This window comes from Pygocentrus nattereri, chromosome 16 (assembly GCF_015220715.1).
Source record: "Pygocentrus nattereri isolate fPygNat1 chromosome 16, fPygNat1.pri, whole genome shotgun sequence".
Taxonomy (NCBI): domain Eukaryota; kingdom Metazoa; phylum Chordata; class Actinopteri; order Characiformes; family Serrasalmidae; genus Pygocentrus; species Pygocentrus nattereri.
The window spans coordinates 37,786,999-37,808,208 of record NC_051226.1 but is presented as its reverse complement, the minus strand read 5'-3'; the positions used below and the strand labels follow the sequence as shown (position 1 = coordinate 37,808,208).

General features: G+C 43.7%; 1 protein-coding gene across 11 annotated transcripts in view; it reads right to left on the bottom strand.

The window, feature by feature from the left end:
- The window catches only part of slc4a4b (solute carrier family 4 member 4b), an 80,533-nt gene that overhangs the window by 37,668 nt on the left and 21,655 nt on the right, over positions 1–21,210 (bottom strand). For 7 of the 11 annotated variants that reach the window (XM_037546167.1, XM_037546168.1, XM_037546169.1 and 4 more), the window contains exons 3-8: positions 17,217–17,390; positions 10,225–10,360; positions 5,882–6,042; positions 4,798–4,977; positions 3,416–3,511; positions 1,824–1,900 (exon numbers count right to left, since the gene is read on the bottom strand). In XM_037546167.1, coding sequence (XP_037402064.1) covers positions 1,824–1,900; positions 3,416–3,511; positions 4,798–4,977; positions 5,882–6,042; positions 10,225–10,360; positions 17,217–17,390 — 824 coding nt within the window. The remainder of the gene's footprint in view (positions 1–1,823; positions 1,901–3,415; positions 3,512–4,797; positions 4,978–5,881; positions 6,043–10,224; positions 10,361–17,216; positions 17,391–21,210) is intronic. The other 4 variants (XM_037546173.1, XM_037546174.1, XM_037546176.1 and 1 more) reach the window with 1 other exon arrangement.

The window sequence follows — 21,210 nt, the reverse complement described above, 5'->3', positions numbered from 1 at the left end:
CGGCAGTACGCTGTAGCGTAGGATACAGTCTGTTTTGCTGATATGGTTTTTGACCTTGTTGAGCAAATTCTCCACTGCGATGAAAGCAGACACATGCTGTATAGGGAAGGTTGCTGCAGTGCTACTGTGTTATGTCTCTGGTCAAGGTAGGAGGATTATTGGACTGCATTCAGCAATAAGCCATAGCCTCGTGTAAAGATACTGGAAAATCTATAAAATCTATCCGGCGACAAAGCCTGCCCATTTTCCGGGGCTGGGGCTGCATATTCCATGCGAATCAACAGCTGCTGTGATCCACAGCGCATGCATGCATGTGTGTATATGAGAAAGGCTGAGACAAAAAGGTGCGTGCACTTAAGTGAGTACAGTGAAGATTGACGTGTGCATGTTTGCATGGGTTGGTAGTATGTTATTGAATGCTGAAGCATGACAGAGAGAAAAAAAGAGGCGTGGGAGGCTTTGTGTGACGTGACTGTTAAACTCGCTGTTCCTCCTCCACTTTGCCCCAGGACAATGCCCTCCTCTGACCCCAGCCTCTCTCTCTGGAGGACGGGACACTGCTAGCCTGCCTGACACACATCCAGTCCTAAAGCTTCTCAACATTTTGGCCTGGGTCAACCCTGAGGACCGGTGTGCTTGCCTCAGGCCTCGCGGCGAGAGGAGAAGTGAATTTTTCAATTCTACTTTTTAATGATATACGTGCAGTGGTAGGTATGTGTTTATGAAATGCACACAGACCCACAGAAAGTTGTCATAATGTGGGGATAACTAGCAAGCCTTCCTATGTTTTTACATTCCGGTGCTGTGACGTCACATCACAGCATGTTTTGTTTGTTGTTGTACATGTAAACACAGGACAACAGAGACAAATTCCCAAAATACCATTCAGGAGTGGAAAAAGAGGTCGGTAATGACTGTTGCTGCTCTCACAACGTGGGCAGAGTCAAGCTTACCCAGCACTGCTGTCACATTTCTTCCAACTGTACTGTTCTTCAGGCCACTTCATCCACATGCAGTACTGGGCGAAAGTCTTAGACACCCAATTTTCTAAAATCTATTTATTTGTGTAGTTTGTGTTTATTTGCTGAGAAAACTGTTAATATTTGAATAAACTATCTATATCTATATATATATATATAATGGTGATTTTCTGGATGTTGGTGTGTTTTAGTGTGTGTGTTGACCCATCTCCAAGCCGCTCCTCGAGGAAGTCCAGTATTATATGTAGTTAAAAAGCAGCTCCTGGTTTGACCAATCAGTGCTCAGTAAATTGAGCTCATGATGTCATTGATGATATTAACGAGTCTCTGTGGCGGCTGTGAAGGTGTCCAGGAAAAATATGGACCCGAGAAATTCTTGTTACTTTTTATTGTTTTTCTGTTTATTTGAATTATGAATACGACTTTATTCTAATGTATATTGTGATAAACTCACTGCTGAGGTCAACTGGTCAAACATTTGCACAGTGCTGCACTTATATATGATGAACCTGCCAAATATGCCAGCAAACATGGATGAGGACCTGCTGAAATTTCAACAGGAAAGGCCAAGAGGATCTAACTCAATCGTCAGTCAGATCTAGTGACTGATGTGTTATGCAATGTGTGTCAGTTCACAGTGAAATCTAGAATGGCATCACGTCAGGCGGGCCCTGCTTAGGCTGGCTCATCCCGAGCCCCGTCCCCCCACCGAGACGGTCCTGAGTGCGATTCGTCAATTGATTCTTTTGAATCAGCTGCTCAAATCGATTCACACCTACTCTTCTGTAGGAACTGCACAACAAGCCTGTCTCTCACTCACATTCGTGCTGAAAAACTACACACCTGGTCTTTCTCAGGCTTGTCGGAGAGGTCACTCAGACTGCTGGAGGTCAGGTTGCGGTGGGCTGTGGTTGGACTACCTGTGTGGATGTGACAGAGGTCAAAGTTTAGCCCTGAGAAACAAAAAGCTATTAAGAAATTAAGAAATTATAAGGAAAAGCCAGAAAGGCAGATAAAGACCCTGAAATGTAACAGACCCAAGAGAAGTTCAGGGGCAGACATTTAAATGATCTCCCGTTTAAGCAGTAATTCATTTTACAACCTCAGTTCCAAAAAACATTGGGACCATATTTAAAGGAAAATACTAGAAACACAACATATCAAATGTTGAAACTGAGAAAATGTATTGATTTTTGAAAAATATACGCCCATTTTGAATTTGATACCAGCAACACAAAAAAAAAAAAAATGTTATCAGTGTTGACCGGTCTGGACTGCAGCCAGGTCAGTTTAGCACCCGGACTTTTTCAATATGGAACAATGCTGTTGTAATAACCAAGGGCTTCCTTGAAAAAGACGTCATCTGGACGGCAGCAGATGTTGCCAAAACATGTATATATCATTCAGCATTAATGGTGCTTCACAGATGTGCACGAATACTGGCTTTAGAACTGAGCACTGATAACAAGCTGAGTGGTCTTCAGCCCGGAGGACACAGTGTCCATGATTTCCAAAAGAATATCAAATGCTGATCCATCGGACCACCGGACACTTTTCCACTTCCCCTCAGTCCATTTTAAATGAGCTCAGGCCCAGAGAAGGTGGCAGCATTTCTGGATCCTGTTTATATTTGGGTTCTTCTTTGTGTTTTAGAGTTTAACAGCGTTTGTGGATGCAGTGATGAACTGTGTTCACAGTCAGTGGTTTTCAGAAGTGTCTCTGAGCCCATGCAGTGATTTCCACTACAGAATCATGTCTGTTTTTAATGCAGTGCTGCCTGAGGGCCCAAAGATCACGGCCAGCAGATACTGGTTTACTATGTTCAATGAAATATAAGCTTTAAATGATTTGCACTATATTGCAAGTTGCTTTTATTTACATTTTGCACAGCATCCCAACTTTTTTGGAAATGGGGTTGTATTTCTTTCATTGTTACTTGATAGATTGATTGCATTAAGTTAAAAAGGAATAAAAAGCCATAGCTTCATAAAAGCAATAATTCTACATGTTATATAAATGTATTATACACTAATTTCCTTCTGTATGAGACTGAGTTTCGCCGGGTGAACTAAATTTGGACTAGTATTGAATGCATGTAGGAAAGGCTTTCCAGGCACAGATTAAGCCAGTGTTAGACTACATTATACATTATACAGTGGGGAGTCTACTGTCAGTGGGGAGTCTTGCTCAGAGGTTCTAATCTCAGCTGTGGGGAACCCCGGCCCTGCACATTACCCTAATCTAACCTTTCATGTAATATCAAGGCCTTGATTAACTGGGTCAAGCGTGTTAAAGTAGGGAAAACATTGGTCTACAACTGGGCTAATCTCTGTCTGGAAAATGCTTTTGTTCTAGATTTAACACAGAAGCCTTTGGTTACTAGTGACCAACTTCTACTGGTCAGTTCTACACTTAATTTCAGGTTCTAGACTTACAGAGGAGGCCCATGCTGTTGCTTCTCTGCATCTGTATTTGGTCTTCTGTTTCAAAGGTGGTAAAGCAAGGCACAGAGGGGTCAAGAGGACTACGTACTTTCATATCAACAACGCAGGGACGGAGAGTGAGAGAGACAGAGGGGGACGCATGCCAAGACAGAGGAAACAAAGGGGAAGAGAAAAAGAAGAAGAAAGAAAGATCAGCTTAGAGCAGAACATTTAGAAAGCCTTAGAGAAGAACACTCTAAACTGCTGATTTGGCACTAACATTTCCTTTAGATTCCTTAAGACTGTTTCCTCATTTGCAAAGTAAAGACTATGACAGTCCAACCAGAAGCATGTGAGAAACATAGTAAACACTGAGCATGAGAATATCAGAAATGGTTACATTTGAAAGATTCAGACAGCGGAAATCAGAATACACTCTAGAGAATGAACAGATTTTTTCGTGTCTTATCAAGGCACGGACCATTTAAAACAGGGGAGCACAATCAGGCTACGTTCGCACGGCAGGCGAAAGCAGCCCAAATCTGACCTTTTCCTCTGTATGGGACACAGATGTGTGTCAGTGGGTCAGTGTGAACAGATAAACACACTGAATCAGACATTTTCCGTTCCGATCTGAGACGCTTTCATATGTGGTGCTGAAGTCTGATCCGTATCCGATCTGCGGCGATGCGTCTCCGTCTGAACAGCCAGATCGGAATTCACACAGCGAACCAGAAAAGTGACCCTGGCTGGATAACGTGCCCTTTTTACGGCGAAATCCAACAGATTCTGGGTGATGAGCCCAGCTGTCCACCGCTGGAACTTCATAATCGCTCCTGAGATGCTGGCGAAGACGAAACTGAGGCTCCGGGAGCGACTGGCGTTCGTTGGCGGTTGTGATTGTTGACCTCTGGACGAGCCGTGTGACGCTCTGTTCGGGTCGGTTTGGGAGCTGATCTGTTCAGACTGATGTCACACATTTAAAAGATAATGCGAACAGCCAAACAAAACAATCAGATTTGATAAGAAAATCAGATTTGGGCCACTTTTACCTGCTGTGCGAGCGTAGCCTTAGAGTCTTGGAGGTCTTAGTGTAGCACAGTTTGGTGATGTTCTTGTTCAAAAATGGGGTCAGTATGAAGGTAGTTACCAAGTTTAGAGCAGAGAAATGACCAAACTGTTGGTTTATAGGTTGTTATGTTAACCCTAATGCACCTAATGTATCACTCTAGCACACAGCAGTGTCAGTTAGAATATCTAAATGAGATGCAAAGTCCAAGCTTACAGTCTAAAGTCAGTCTAAAACAGTTAGAAAGAGGTAGAGAGACAGCGAGACAGAGAAAGAGAGAGAGAGAAAGTTAGTGTATTATAGCGTAACACCAAACCAGCATTACCATTCTCTTGGTTGGAAAACAGCCTACTTGCACTGGACACAGTTTTGCCAATGTCAGCCAGCGAGCGCAGGTTGGACTTCTTGGTCTGGTGACGGTGTTTCCGTAGCAACGTGTACATGACCTTCTCCTTCAGGTCAGGCTTCAGCAGCCCCATCTCTATCTGACTATCTGTGATCATCTCTAAAAGAAAAACAGAGAGAGGGGGAAAGAAAATAATGAATTCAGTGAGTCAATATGCGTTTCAGAGAGAGTCTGGCTCAGTCCCATCTCACCCCTCCCCCCTACCACTTAGCCCTACCCCTTTGCAAGTTCATGTCTAGCAGTAGGGCGTCCCAATTCTTGTTGAGATAGGGGGGTAGGGCGAAGTGGTGGGGCTACATGACCCCCCAAACGGAGGTTTTTCAGAGACTCCAAACTGAGAGATATGAGAAAAAAGAAAAAACGGCGAGACGGAGAACTGGAGACCAAAGAATTTTCCGTTAAAAAATGACGATAATCATCGCATTATCTTAGCTTAATGTTGTTTCAGCGTGTTATGGTTCTTCTATGGTCTGATGTAGTTCTCAGTAGCTTCTAGCTAAATTTCCAGTTCCACTTTAACTGGTGCAGCAGTTACATTCTGGCGCCTCAGGCATCAGAATTGCTGCACCATTTAAGGTGGAACGGGACAGTTCGAACGAGAATCCGGGGAATATCTGACTTCAGCTTCATATCACTGAAGAATTAGGGGGGGTGATAATAAATAACTGCCCCCCTCTTTGAAGGCGTATGATCCCTAAATGTAACTAAAGCCCAGCAGTGAGGAGCTGAACTTTCCCCTCCTCTGCTGTCCCTGCAGACGGGCAGGGTCGCCTACAGAGCGGCGCTAGTAGCTGATAATGAAGTGATGCTCTTTTATTTGGGGCTGGTCCTATTTCCCTTAGTTCCAAGAGTCAAGGTGACACTCAGAAACAAGGTGTAGGGGTAAAAATAACAAGTTTTCATCATTTGCACTTCCATAGAGAAAAACAGAACATTTCAAAACTATGCATCTCTTTGTAACAAGTGCTGCTGGGAGTTGTAGTTTCTGGGTTTGTTTTTTTACCAACAGTTTGCTGCAGTGAGTTGGCCTCCAAGTCGAGCATGATGGTGCCCTTCTCTATGCATGTCTTCAGTTCAAAGAGCGAGTGCAGGGAGAGAGTGGCCACATGAGGCTTACTCCACCTCTCTCCACCTTTCTCCACCTTCTCCTCAAACTTTATCCACCTGGTGACAGAGGGGGGACACAGAGGCACACACAGAGAGGCATGTTCATAACACATTTCATTTGTGTGGAACCAATGTTCACATTTGAATCATGCAAATTCAAGCACTTCATTTCATACTGAAATAAGATCAACATTGAGTGGGATTATCAAAAAATGAGCCACACCAAACCTCTCAGTCAGACTTTCTACAACAACCAACCCGATAATCTAGAACATTCATCCAGATGTCCAAGAACACTCAGCCAGATGTTTTAAAACATTTGGACAGGCATTCTGGAACTCTCGCCAGACATTCAAGACCTCTCAGCTAGATAATCTAGAACCCTCAGCCACATATTCTAGAACACTGAACCAGGTCTCCAAGACCACTCATCCAGGAGTCCAAAAAGACCTCATGCAAATGTCCTAGAACTGTCAGCCAGGAGTTCAAGAACACTTAGCTAAAAGGTGACATTTAGCCAAAAACTTTAAACTAGGTATTCTAGAACTCTAAGCTAGATGTTCTCAGCTAGATATTATAGAAATCGCAATCAGGAGCCCAAGAACACTCAGGCACACATTCTAGAGCACTGAACCACTTTTCCAGGACCACTCGCCCAGACCTTCTAGAGCTCTGTGCCAGACCTTGTAGAAATCTCAGCCACATTTTCTAGAACCCTGAGCCAGGTCTCCAAAACCGCTCATCCAGGAGTCCAGAAAGAACTCTTTGAAATCTCCTAGAACTGTCAGCCAGGAGTTCAAGAACACTTAGCTAAAAGGTGACATTTAGCCAAAAAACATCAAACTGAACCATGTTTCCAAGAACCCTTTTGCAGGGGTGCAAGAACACTTAGCCAGATGTTCTAGAATAGCTAGTCAGACGTTCTAAAACATTAGGCCAGGCATTCTACAGCTCTAAGCCAGACCTTCTAGAACTCTCAGCAAGATGTTCAAGAAAACTGATCCATGTTTCCAAGAACTCTTCTGCAGGAGCGCACAAACAATTAGCCGGATGTTCTAGAATACCTAGTCAGACATTTTAGAACATTTGGCCAGGTAATCTAGAACCCTGAACCATGTTTCCAAGAACACTCCTGCAGCAGTGCAAGAACACTTTGCTAGATGTTCTAAAACATTTGGCCAGGCATTCTAGATCCCTAGGCCAGACCATCTAGAACTCTCAGCTACATATTCTTGAACACTCAGCCAAATATTCTGGGAAACTGAAACACGTTTCCAAGAACTCTTCTCCAGGCATACAAGAACACTTCGCCAGATGTTCTAGAACGCCAAGTCACACATTATAAACATTTGGCCAGGCATTCTATAACCCTAAGCCAGACATTCTAGAATCAGCCGCAAGTCAGCAGTTCCACAGCTCCGTATCAGCTGGATTTGTCTAACCAATACAGACAAAAGTCTCTCACAGAAACCCTTCACACAGAAATGACTCTGAATCTGATAGACAAGCTTACACACACACACAGGTGGTCTGCTGCAGCAGTACAGGTGGGCTGAGTTCCTGTCGTGAAACTGAAGAAAGATTTATTCTGCTTCTTTAGACTCTCCTCTCAGAAACTCACGCCTCAGTGAAACTCTGTACTGTGATACGTTTTCAGTTCAGAGGGAACAGTTCTAATCTCCTCTATAGCGGCTACTGAGCTCAGCTTAGCCGAGCTCTGCTATGATACCGAGCCTAAGATCTGATACCCCTCTGTGAATGTTGGCTTGCTATGTTGCCTGATATGCAGGTAAACCCAGAGACCCCAGAGCACCAGAGAACTCCCTCTGTAACACAGGCCTGCAGTGACAGGGCTCAGAAGAGCGAGTGAATCGGGTCTTTGTTGGTATGTGAAACTTCCTGGACGCTTGCAGGCTCCACACTGAACACCAAACCAGGAGGCCTTTGTTCTCAGGGCCTCAGAAACTCTACAACAGGGGTGTCAGACTCGACCAGGAAAAGGGCCATATTAAAAAATCTGTGGGCCAGAGAAACCTGAACAGGGCATTTATTCACAATATGCACAAACGCCAACAGTAAAATACAGAGACTTGTAGTAGATCTGGAAATATTACACTTGAAATATTGAAAATGTAAACGTCCCAGGTGCTCAGCCTTTTACGCCTACCTGTTTGTTTGATCCAGACACCTGGAACCTTTTCTTTGCTGCAGGTTCATTAAGACTGGGCTCAGTTTCGGAGCAGCTGAGCTGACGTCCGGTGTTTGTTGGCTGTAATGCAGCTGAAATGCATTTCGGTGATATGACTGGTGTAGAATTGTGTAGAACTGAGGTGTAACCGCTGTCCCATAGACGGTTGTTGGGGCTGCAGTGCATGCTGGGGACTGTAGTGCAGCACACTGTGAAACAGTAATTTTAAATACCGTCGTCGGCCGGATAGGATTGTGTGGCGGGCCTGATCTGACCAACGTCAACCTAGAAACTCTGATTCAAAGACATTTCATTTGTCTTGCGGACACAAGTGCTGATTTTGTGAAAGTGAAAAAGTGACAGGGCTGGAAATTTGGAGGAATACTGCAATTCCGATTTGAATGCAGTTATTCTTTGCAGGGCCTTTTTCTTCTTATTATTTATTTACTATTATTAGGTCATCATTTATTAGGCTTATTTGCTCGGTCAAAACTTTGAATAATGTAGGATGACGACGATAAGGGCGGCACGGTGGCGTGGTGGGTAGCGCATTAGAAAATGGATGGATAACATAGGATGTAATTTCAGGTCTTGCGATTTGAAAACTGCCTGATTTTGATATAAAAACGATGAATCGTTCAGCTCTACAAACAGATCAGCAAGTCATGTGTGAAAGAGGACGAGAATGATGGGGGCCTGAATGCACACGCTAAAATAAACGAAGCACAGGTAACCAGTGCTGTTAGGAAACCACATCTCCTTGAATCAGGTGAATGCTGCTCTGTCTTTCCCAGTACCTGTGTGATGCCCTCCCACCCAATCTCTACCTCTTTCTCTCCCTCTGTCCCTCTTTTCCACGGTCGTGGCTCATCAGGCTGTCCAGTAAAGCACAATCTCCCTCCCTTTATCTCTCTTACCATGTTCCCTTTCACATGGCTCTGATTTACAGATTTTGTTTACGTCTGAGTTTTCGCTCCAGGTAAAAGGTAAACGACTTAAATACCTGCTTATGTAACAGCGGCCGCAGACGGCACCGACACGGCAGCTTCGAATGCCTGTGACGTCTGTGTTCACGTTTTGCTTAACTGCTGAATTCCTTAGAACTTCCTAGAAAGGCTTGTGTTTCCAGACTGCTGCGTGTACGCTTGTGGAATTCTATGGAATGTTGGTGTGTCAGCCTTTTTCCAGCCGACCTGGAAGACGGGGGGTCAGCGCAGCGATGTTTCGGCATGCTCCTGAGGTCTGGGCAGGGCGCCATATGCAAGCGCGTGTTTATGTTAACTAGGCCAGATCATATAATCGTGGAACGACAGCTGTTCGAGCAGATCAGTTTCACTTTTTAGCTCCCATGATCACATCAACGCCTCACAGCAAACAGAATATGAATATTCATCAGCTGAGGTGAGGCACATGAATAAAAGAAAGCAGAGAACATTTTGAGACATTTATGAGGCTCATAAAATCAAATGTTCCTCAGACTCAGAGTAACGTTCGTTGTGATTAACTTATTAGCACCTATTGTGGCGTTTATACACTCAAACGCGCATCAATAAATAAGTAAAAATATAAAGTGGCTGAAGATGCTGCACCTGTAAAAGCCTCAAAAGAAGAGTCTAGTGGCTCTCAAACCGGTTCTCAGGGATCTCAGGGACTGTCTGTGGATCCCTGAGGCCTGGCTTGAGAGCTACTACTGCAGTCTATTCTAGCTGGTGAGGCTGCGGGTCTTCATTCCAGGAAAGCAGGAGCGCATGTGCTCAACTGTCTGGAAACCAGCTGATGTATCAGGTAGAATCAGGTGAGCTCCTGACTGTTTGGAAGGAACACTTGCAGCCACTCCAGCCCTCTGTGGATAAGACTGGACCCCCCTCTTTTTACGTTTGTCTTTTGGGTTCTCTTCAAATACGACTTGCCTTATGCTGCGGTAAAGTACCAGATTTTTAAAATATAACATCAGTATAATAAACGAAATGTTGCCATTGGCTAAAACGTCAATAATCTCCCAGCCTCGCTGTGTGTGTGTCTGTGTGTTCATGTGTTTGTATCTGTGCTACCTGGCTGTTTCCTTCCATTCCATCTCCTGTCCGTCAACAGCGAGCAGCTCGTCCAGCTCAGTGAAGAGCTGTGGTGGGGGCGGCCCGCTGTCCTCCTCTCCCAGGATGAAGCGAATCCGCTCAGCTGCTGGAGAGACTGATGGGAAAATCAACCAATCAGGGATCAGTAGCAGTACAGATACTCTGTTACCCTGTTCTTCAGTGGTCAGGACCCCCATGGACCCTCACAGAGCAGGTACTGTTTGGGCGGTGGGTCATTCTCAGCACTGCAGTAACACTGACGTGGTGTGTTAGAGTGTGTTGTGCTGGTACAAGTGGATCAGACACAGCAGTGAGGGTCCATGGGGGTCCTGACCACTGAAGAACAGGGTAACCGAGTATCAGAGAAACAGATGGACTACAGTCTGTAACTGGAGAACTACAGAGTGAAACAAGGAGGTGGTCAGAATGTTACGCCTGATCGATGTATAATTATGTATTATTAGTATCATTATATGAAGATTTGAATATTCAAATAAAGCCTGTTTTCATAATCAGTGTGACTCAGTGTGTTAGGCTCAGTTTGAGTGACAGGGAGTGACAGGTTCGGCTAGTGCAACAGCAACCGTGCAAATCGCCATGTGAAGCAAAGGCGCTGCTGGTGCCGAACGGCTGGAAGTGTGTTCCTCATACCAGCTCATGGAGGGAGATTGCTCAGATAACCGGGGCCACATGTCACATCTGTCCAGACGGAAAAAGGGTACGGCCGCTGCTGGTCGGCTAATTATGCGGCTTTGCTGGAAGTCCTGCCTTGTGAAATATTAATCACTCTTAGCGAACGGGGTTTTTCCTTCATCATTAGCCCCTCGAAAGCAGAAAAGAGGACATTGTTATGGGATGAATGGAGAGGTGGGTGTGGCGGACAGGAGTAGCAGGACTTTACGGTTCTTCTGTGCACATACGTGTGTGTGTGTGTGTGTGTGTGTGTGTGTGTGTGTGAGAGACCAGAGCACTGGGTTAAATGTATTCAAGAATGCCATTAACATATTTCAGTGGACAATAACAAAGATAATATCAAGAAACAACATCAAGATAAAGTTTGTTTGTTTGTTTGTTTTGGGCGTGTGTGTGAGTGCATTCGGCGTAACGGAGTGGGTCTGTCCTACTGAACGGTGCGTCTTGGCTCTTTTTGGCCGCTGCGTATGGGTACAGCAGCATGTTCTGTGGTAGTTTGAGTCCTTTTTGAACTTTTTTCATTTCCGCTTCAAAGCAAAAATCAGCAAATTTTATTTCTGCTTTTTCTCTAGTTTTAATCTTATTTGTTTCATTTGTTTCATTTATTTATTGTATATGTTTCTGTGCTTATTTTAATACTTTTCCTATTTTCATTTGGTCTTTGGTTTCATTATTTTATTTAATTTTTTTTTTTTTGGTGGGGGGGGCTATTTTATCAAATGTATATTTATATATATATATAATATTGTTATTTATTCCTGCCTCTTTACCCTCAACCTTTGCATTACATCTGTTATAGAACGGACTCTCTTATTCCTACAACAGACTTATCTGGAACACTATGAGCGGAATAAGGTGTTTACATCACACGCTTCTTCCCTGGAATGCTGCCATGTTAGTGGGAAATGCCACACTGGCATATCAATGGAAAAAACAACAGCAGGAAAAGAGAGTGTGTGTCCGAGCCTGTCAGCTGTCATATAATACACAGCCTGCCATGCACCTCCGTCTCGCTCCTCGTCTAGCTGTCTGTCTGCCACCATCCCAGACTGCCCACAAACCACACACAGCAGACCCATATAGGGGTGTGGCAGTGTGTTTGTATTGGTATGTGTGTGTTCTGTTTACACGTGTGATGCTTGGCGTGTCATCCTGGATCAGGGCAAAGCAAGAGCCACCTCTGGAAAGACCGAACACCTCGCAGATCAACACAGTCTCGATGTAAACACACCCACATGCACACATACACACGCCTGCCAGAGGTGGCACGAGCTTAGAGCCTCTCCTGATGATGAAACTCTCTACACTGTTTTGAGTTGATTCACTGCGACTCCTGATTCGGCCTCTCTTTCAGAACACCTGCTAATCTGCCCCAAATGTCCCTAATCCAATCGTTTAGTTGTAAAACAGTCATTCAGAGTCAGAATTGCTCACAGTGGTGCCCTGAAGTGTGGCGCACGGGCCAAAGTAGTTCATTAGGACGTCCAGTTTGGCCCACTAGAAAGTTATCCATAGCCCCACCCCCTCACCCAACAGGAGAACAACCATATTTTTATCTTATACAGAATTAATTGAATCTTTGCCCCCCAGTTCCTGCAGTATTTCATGACAGCTTTTTGCGTGGCGTGGTGGGTAGCGCTGTCGCCTCACAGCGAGGAGGGCCTGGGTTCGAGTCCCCGGCCAGGTGACCGGGGTCCTCTCTGTGTGGAGTTTGCGTGGGTTTCCTCCGGGTTCTCCGGCTTCCTCCCACAGTCCAAAGACATGCAGTCAGGCCAGTTGGACATGTTACATTGCCCCTAGGTGTGAGTGACTGTCTGTCTGTCTGCCCTGCGATGGACTGGCGACCTGTCCAGGGTGTATCCTGCCTCCTGCCCGAGGACCGCTGGGATAGGCTCCAGCACCCCCCCCAACCCCGCGTGTAGGTTCACGGGCGGTTTTGCTTTTCTGTAAATAAAAGGGCTATTTTGGTGACTGACTTTCTTTACACCTCAACGGCTGAAATAAGTTTGCAAAATTGGTGGAATTCCTCTTTAATAGCCTTCAGCTAACTGGCATTCATCTCTACACGCAACCAAGTGTAAAGAACCTGGGTAATCACCATATCATTGTGAATCTGCGTACTAGATGTCCATGCGTCTTAGATTAGAGCTGTGTTCCAAAGGCTTCTCTCAACAGAGGCTACACAAAGGCTACGTTCACATTACGAGCCTCGTCGCTCAGATCCGACTCGATGGTTCGCATTCATTTAGGTAAGTGATTCAAATCCGTCATTAATGTGATGAACCGGCCTGAAATGACCCTCATGAGCTCCTCCTACTCAGTAACGTCACGTGACTGAATCACTGCATCATCAGCGCAAACTAACGAGCAGAACGAGCTTCGCTGAGAAGATCATTAACTCTGATCAGCTCTCAGCTTCATTATTAGAGCCAGACGGAGGAGAAAAAGGCGAGGTGAGCTGCTTTTCCACCGTTTACAGGCTTTAACGTCTGTTCAACGCTGTTGCCATGGTAACGCTGAATGATGGCGCAGCGGAAAAACAAGCACGATATTCCGATCTGAGCGCCCCATTAAGGCCGCACGGCCACAAATCGGATACGTATCCGATCCAGGACCACATAAGAAAGACTCAAGGTCCGATTTGCGTCCACACAGCCTTGAAAACATCAGATCTGAGTCACATTAGGGCGAAAAATCGGATTTGTGCCACTTCAGCCGGGTAATGTGAACGCAGCCTAAGTTTCTCTACACATCAAGCTGGTCCGAACAAAAAGGGAAAGAAATTCAGCTGCATCAAGCAAATGAAACCATTTCTATGTCAAACTTTAGTGATTAATGACCGAAACTGTACTTTCACAAGCATTAGGGATAATTGCACATCTGGAAGACAGACTTCTACACATGTGCTAGACCTTGTGAGCCTTATCTAAAACTCTCCATGCAGATAAACTGGACTCAACAGAGGCTACAACTAAGCCAGTGTTTCACTCTCTAGACACACTGTGATACTTTCCCAGCTCCAGCTTCAACTTATCAGCTAGTTACCAAGCTTTCCGTCAGCTGAAGGCCAGCAGCAAAACAGAGAATGTCGGAGTAGTCTCACTCGGGCCTGCTCCTGAGGCATTTTGATTCCAAAGCTTAAGCCGAAGATCCTTTACCTGATACTCTGTGCAAACCTCATATGCTTAAATCATCACGTACTTGCCTTGAGCTCTTCAGCATCTCATATAGACTTGATTATGTGGTTTGCGACACTGTATGATGCGCTTTAATCCATAAATATGGCCAAAAGTCTACTCAGCACCTGAGTGGTAGAAGCAGGTGGGCTGCATAAGAACTGATCGCGCATTAAATCATGCAGTTTAGGATCGGAGTGAGGAACATGACTAATACCGCCTGACCGCGTCCAAATCCAAGCACTAGCTCGAATCCCTTCACAGTGGCTAAAAGCAACGCCATAAGCTTCCCCAACCTGTTCCAAGCCAGTGGAGGCCAATACCTCCCCTAAACCCTTATTATGTGGCTTCCCCTGACTAAGCTAAATGCTAGTAAACACTATAGCCACTGTTACCAACCCTATCATCTGCTACAAAGGGGCTATGATGTAAGAGATACATGCTCCATTCACGTTTGACCACAGGCCAGAACTTAGCATGACCTCAAACGGCCCACTTTATGACCACATGAGGAGAAACCAGGACAATGAAGCGGCTTACTGGCCGAGGGGGGGTGGTGGTGGTGGCATCAGGGGATAAGATAGGATAAGGAGGTCCTGCTCTGCCACCAGTGACTAAGCAACTCATTGAGGTCGACGTTTGGCTTGGTCGGGAGCTGTGAAGTACTATTGATCAGTAATGGAAATGATGACGGGCATCACGTGAATTAGGAGTTGTGGGTGAGCGATATGGTCAAAATACAATAGCACAACACGTGGAGACACTTTCATGTGTTGATTTATATTTTCTGACTTGTTTAAAGTTAAAAAAAAAAAGTTTAAAAAAAAAAGTAAAAAAACCATTTTGGAGTCCATTTGGGGTCCTTTTGGAGTATGTTGCCTTCAGGCAACATTGTGCAGCGATGAGGTTTAAATGTGGCCAATGAGAGATACTATGACCAGGCACATGCTCTGGACTGACTTACTCAAACTCTGCCCATTATTGTTGACGCTATCATTGTGTTTAAACATGTATAACATTATTGTAAAGTGAGAAAAAGAGTTTGTTGCCCTGAGGTAACATTGTGCGACAATGGCAAGAAAATATACAGAGCTGTGTTCCCTGAAGTGGTGCGACCTGGCTTGTGACGGGCTAAATCCATTCTAGTGTCATGCAGTGTTGCTTCTAGGCAACAAACATGCTTCTACAAATTCTCATAACAAAAAGAGTTGATACTGAATGCTAAAAAGAGTTTAAATATGCCCAATAAGAGATACTATGACCGGGCACATGCTCTGGATTGACTTACTCAAACTGCCCATTATTGTTGACGCTATCATGTTTAAATATGTATAACATTATTGTAAAGTGAGGAAAAAGAGTTTGTTGCCTTGAGGCAACATTGTGCAATAGAGAGTTAAAAGCTATGAGTACAATGATTTTAATCATTCAGCATTTTTATGTTTCACATACTGCACTGAACTGAATCGGACTAAACAGGGATAAACATGTTCTCTTTTACTGAAACACGTAGCTCTTCGGTTCTTTGAGTGCTGCCAAATTTTCTGGTATGCTCAGAAAAGCACACTGTGGCGTATTGTGACATTATTTACTAAGATAAGACAAAATATGGCCATACCGGCCCACCCCCACGTCGAGTGTAAAAATACATTGGTGGTTTGCGATGCTTGCTCGTTTTTTTTAACGCTTAAAAATATCGACTGTTCATTGTTTCTGCTGTTTTCTGCTCCTGAATAAACAGTTTTACACAGTCATGTTTGTCTATTCAGTGTCACGCGCAGACTAACATATGCTCGCAGCCTGAAAAAAGAGGCTGGATTAACACATCGGTTCTAGCAGCTTGAGTGGAGATTAGTGAAACAGACTCCCTCGTCTCTCTCGCTCTGCTCTTCCTCAAGCCTCTCGCAGACAGATCTCTCATCTGAGAGCTTATCATGCGAATATATGAGGCAGTATAATATAAACAAGCTACTGGTACTGAGTTTATATCACTGGAAATGAGAGCTAAGGCTGCTAAAGTTTCCTCTCGACATTGTCCAGTAGGAGAAGAACGGGGAGGCTTACATTATCTGTGATACTGGTCAACTCTAAAATCCCCAAAAGCCTTTTTAAGTGCTAAAGGGTATTTAGATGCATATTGAGTGTTTAAAAGCCAAGCTGTGGAAATCTGAGAGTTGTGATTACGTGGGGTGGGGTGTTAGGAGCCAAGACATATGCTAGGTGGTTCAGCTGCTACATGTTTGAGATGTTTGGTTTTTGAGATGCTTGGTGTTAAAAGATGCTGTATAATTGCGACTGAAGGTTTTTGAGATGTTTAGTGTTTCAGATGTTTGGTATTTCAGATGTTTGGTTTTTGAGATGCCAGGTGTTAAAAGATGCTGTATGATTGTGACTGTAGGTGTTTGAGATGTTTAGTGTTTCAGATGTTTGGTATTTCAGATGTTTGGTTTTTGAGATGCTTGGTGTTAAAAGATGCTGTATAATTGCAACTGTAGGTGTTTGAGATGCTGAGTGTTTGAGATGTTTCATGCTTCGGATATTTGTTTTTTTGAGATGTTTGGTTTTTTGAGATGCTTGGTGCTTCAGATATTTGTTTTTTTTTAGACGTTTGGTGTTTCAGATGTGTGGTGTGTCAGATGTTTGTTTTTTGAGATGTTTGGTGTTTCAGATGTTTGTTTTTTGAGATGTTTGGTGTTTTAGATGCGTGGTGTTTCAGATGTTTGTTTTTTTAGATGTTTGGTGTTTCAGATGTTTGGTTTTTGAGATGCTTGGTGTTTGAGATATTTGGTGTTTCAGGTGTTTGGTTTTTGAGATGTTTGGATTTTTGAGATGCTTGGTGCTTCAGATATTTTTTTTTTTTTTTAGATGTTTGGTGTTTCAGTGTTTGGTTTTTGAGATGCTTGGTGTTTGAGATGTTTGGTGTATCAGATGTTAAGTTTTTGAGATGCTTGGTGTTTGAGATGTTTGGTGTATCAGATGTTAGGTTTTTGAGATGCCAGGTGTTAAAAGATGCGGTTTGATTGCGATTGCAGGTGTTTTAGATGTTGAGTCTTTGACGCTGTTCGTCTGAGACGCTGAGTATTCAATGAACACTTGACTTACTGAGTGGTTTGAGAATGCTGGGGACGGAGTCATCTGCATTCTCAGCGTCGGATCTGTCGCTCACGCCTTCCGTCACCCGTTCTCTCTTCTCCTTGTGATTGGACCGTCTCCTGTGTCTCCTCCGCCGACGGTAACTCTTGGGCACATGAACGCCGATGTATACTGTGTGATGACCTGTATGCAAACAAATGCAGACAAGGAATAAGGCACGATGAGATTACAACACATGGCATCATTAGGTAATAACAGTCCGATCTTCCTTCTAATGGAGGAAATCCTCAGCAGCTAAACGAGATTTAGGTCATACAGAGATACACACTTAAAAATGATGGTTCTTCATGGGTTCTTTGGTGAAGAAAGTGGTATAAATAAATATATATATTGTAACTAGCTTCACATCGTAATAATAGAAGAACCCTTTTTGGTGATTATAGCATCTACAGCACATTCTCCATCAATCTGAAGAACCCTTCCACAATGCAAAGAACCTTCTAAAGGTTCTAAAGAACCATTTTCTTTAGTAAATAACCCTTGAAGAACCATATTTTTTTGAGTGTAGGTTGACAGAAAGCAGTGTTGTCATTGCAAACAAAGCTCTTTTGATGAACTCTTTGAAGCACACACAGGGACATCAGTATCTAAATAAGCTTTAGACTAAACGTGTATAACTGGATACGGTATGATGGTTGGTTAGTGTAGTGGGTAACACTATAACCTCTGCCTTCTATGCTGTAGACTGGGGTTCAATCCCTGCCTGGGTAAACACTATACCAATAAGAGTCCTTGGGCAAGACTCCTAACACCACCTTCGCCTTCCTGTGTAAAATGATCAAATTGTAAGTCGCTCTGGATAAGAGCGTCAGCCAAATGCTGTAAATATAAATGATTACAGCAGTGAAGCGACAGGCTACGGTTTTATTAGTGGCTTATTTTAAAAGTAACTTCAAACGAAATATTATTATACTCAACACTTCACTGTTTTTACCCTGAGCGGCTGCAGTTTCCAGACATTACCAAAGCAATGCCAGTGTTTCTGCAAACTGTGAGTGTGTGTGTGTGTGTGTGTGTGTGTGTGTGTGTGTGTGTGTGTGTGTATGTGTGTGTGTGTGTGTGTGTGTATGTGTGTGTGTGTGTGTTTTCCTGAGCGGGTGATCTGACCGCGATCTCGTACACATTAGCATGTAAATAAATGCCAACTACTTCCCGTTCAGTGGAAAAGACAGGAAACAGCAGCCACCACCAGGAAGTGAATTCCGAAACACAGAGCAGTGCGCCTTGTGCCAGATAACCTCTTTTCTGTCTCTCTGTGAGCGTGTCAGTGGTGGACAGTAACTGAGTAACTGAGTAACTGAGTAAATGTAATGAGTTTCTGTACTTTAGTATTTTTGGTGTATCTGTACTGAAGTTTCTCCGTTCTGGGCGACTTTTTCCTTTCACTCCACTACATTTCAGAGTCTAATATCCGACTTTTTCCTCCTACATTTTGAGAAATCTGTCGTTCCTTTTGGTTTCTGTGTGTATAAAAACGTCACATGTCAAAACGAAAGAAGCGCAAAGCCAGAGCACCAATCAGGGCCCAGCGGTCACTTTGTTTAGAGCTGGTTTTGACCTGTTGGTCATACCGACCCAGTGCAGCACGCGGTTCAACGTCAGCGCAGCAGCGTAAAACTTTGGGAGAGTCTGTTCAACATAAATGATGAACTAACCTAACTTTGTGTAAATAGAGCTCAATATAGAAATATGTCCACATATGCAGTCGAGACTGACGCGGCTTTTTTCTGAATTTCTACAAACACCATTTCATTTTATAGTAAATGAGTTTGGGCTGGTTTATGTTTATGAACAGACGCCTACAGATCAACATAGTAAAGGAGCTCATCTGTGATCCTGAGTTTAAAGCCAGTTTTTATTCAACTTAAACTTGGAACTAAGTTGTAAATAAATCTGAAACTGAAACTTTGCTTGTGTGTAAAAAGTGATTTCAGAGCCACTCGGTTCTCCCTGATGGAAACTGTTTACCTTCAGTGTTTTGTGCTTCTGATCATTTTAATAGACGTCAGCGTCACTAATTAATGACGTTCTATTAAAAGACTGGTTTACCAAGAGAGACGCTGGAGGACTTTCACCTGAAATGAGTTCATGAAGAAAGTCTGGTTATAAAAATGATAACAGGACATCAGAGCCAGAATTACTCTTTTAGTACTTTTACTTTATACTTAAGTACATTTGAAGGGAAATACTTCAGTACTTTTACTCCAGTGGAGGTCTAAAGGGAGGAACTTCTACTTTTACTGGAGGAATATTTTACCTTGGGCGTCTCTATCTTAACTCGAGTGCATGGTTTGTGTACTTCGTCCACCACTGGCGTGTGTCTATATGACAGCGTATAAATGCCAAACATACAACATCACGATTACAAGACGAAAGCCTTGATTACCCTGAAAAACATATTGTGGCATAATTTATCACTATAGATAATAACATCATCATATCACCCACCCCTGTGTATGTGTGAGTGTCTGTTCCGTCTGATACCACAACACTGATTACTGAGAATCTGATGTGAACCTTGGGCAGAAGGCCACTCCAAAAATCGGCCCGGGCACTGTTTACTGCCGGCAGCCCCAGCATCAGCCTTGGAGCTCAACTGGCACCCAGAATGTCCCGGCAAGAGAGTTGACAACACAACCGGCTCATCAGAATTACCATGAAATGTTTTAATGTTAGTCTTCTGAGATATTTATTGTCCAGTGTGGTCAGGTGCTGTCACCAAAACAGCTGTTCTAAAACAGCCCAAACGTCTGGGATTTGTTGACATGAATGACAGAATGCCTGTATTACTGAGGAAAAAAAACATATTGTACGTCCACACCGTCTGTGCACTGTTCCAATACGACTAAACGTTACGCAACATACGCAGCTGGTTATAAGCAGTCAGCATGTCCAAACATCGAATTTACTCAGGATTGTGTTATCCTGACCCTGTCTTAAGTGAATCCAAAGTGTAACCGGTAAATACTGTTAGCTTGGGAATTTATAGACACATGAAACTTGATTTCTGTCATCATTCAGGTCATTCTGAGTCACTTGAGGCGGGACAATACATAACAGCTCAGTCTGGTCCTCAGAGAATGAGAGTAAATGGTTTGGGGCATTTTGCATATTGCATAGGATCAATATAACGGGGGTGATTTCTATTGTTCATCATATAGCACAGGATTAATATGGCCTGGGATTAGTTCTGTGGTGTGTTTTACAGCAGGATTAATATGGCCTGGGTTTAGTTCTGTGGTTTATTTTACAGCAGGATTAATATGGCCTGGGATTAGTTCTGTGGTTTGTTTTACAGCAGGATTAATATGGCCTGGGTTTAGTTCTGTGGTGTGTTTTACAGCAGGATTAATATGGCCTGGGATTAGTTCTGTGGTGTGTTTTACAGCAGGATTAATATGGCCTGGGATTAGTTCTGTGGTGTGTTTTACAGCAGGATTAATATGGCCTGGGATTAGTTCTGTGGTGTGTTTTACAGCAGGATTAATATGGCCTGGGATTAGTTCTGTGGTTTATTTTACAGCAGGATTAATATGGCCTGGGATTAGTTCTGTGGTGTGTTTTACAGCAGGATTAATATGGCCTGGGTTTAGTTCTGTGGTGTGTTTTACAGCAGGATTAATATGGCCTGGGATTAGTTCTGTGGTGTGTTTTACAGCAGGATTAATATGGCCTGGGTTTAGTTCTGTGGTGTGTTTTACAGCAGGATTAATATGGCCTGGGATTAGTTCTGTGGTGTGTTTTACAGCAGGATTAATATGGCCTGGGATTAGTTCTGTGGTTTATTTTACAGCAGGATTAATATGGCCTGGGATTAGTTCTGTGGTTTGTTTTACAGCAGGATTAATATGGCCTGGGATTAGTTCTGTGGTGTGTTTTACAGCAGGATTAATATGGCCTGGGATTAGTTCTGTGGTGTGTTTTACAGCAGGATTAATATGGC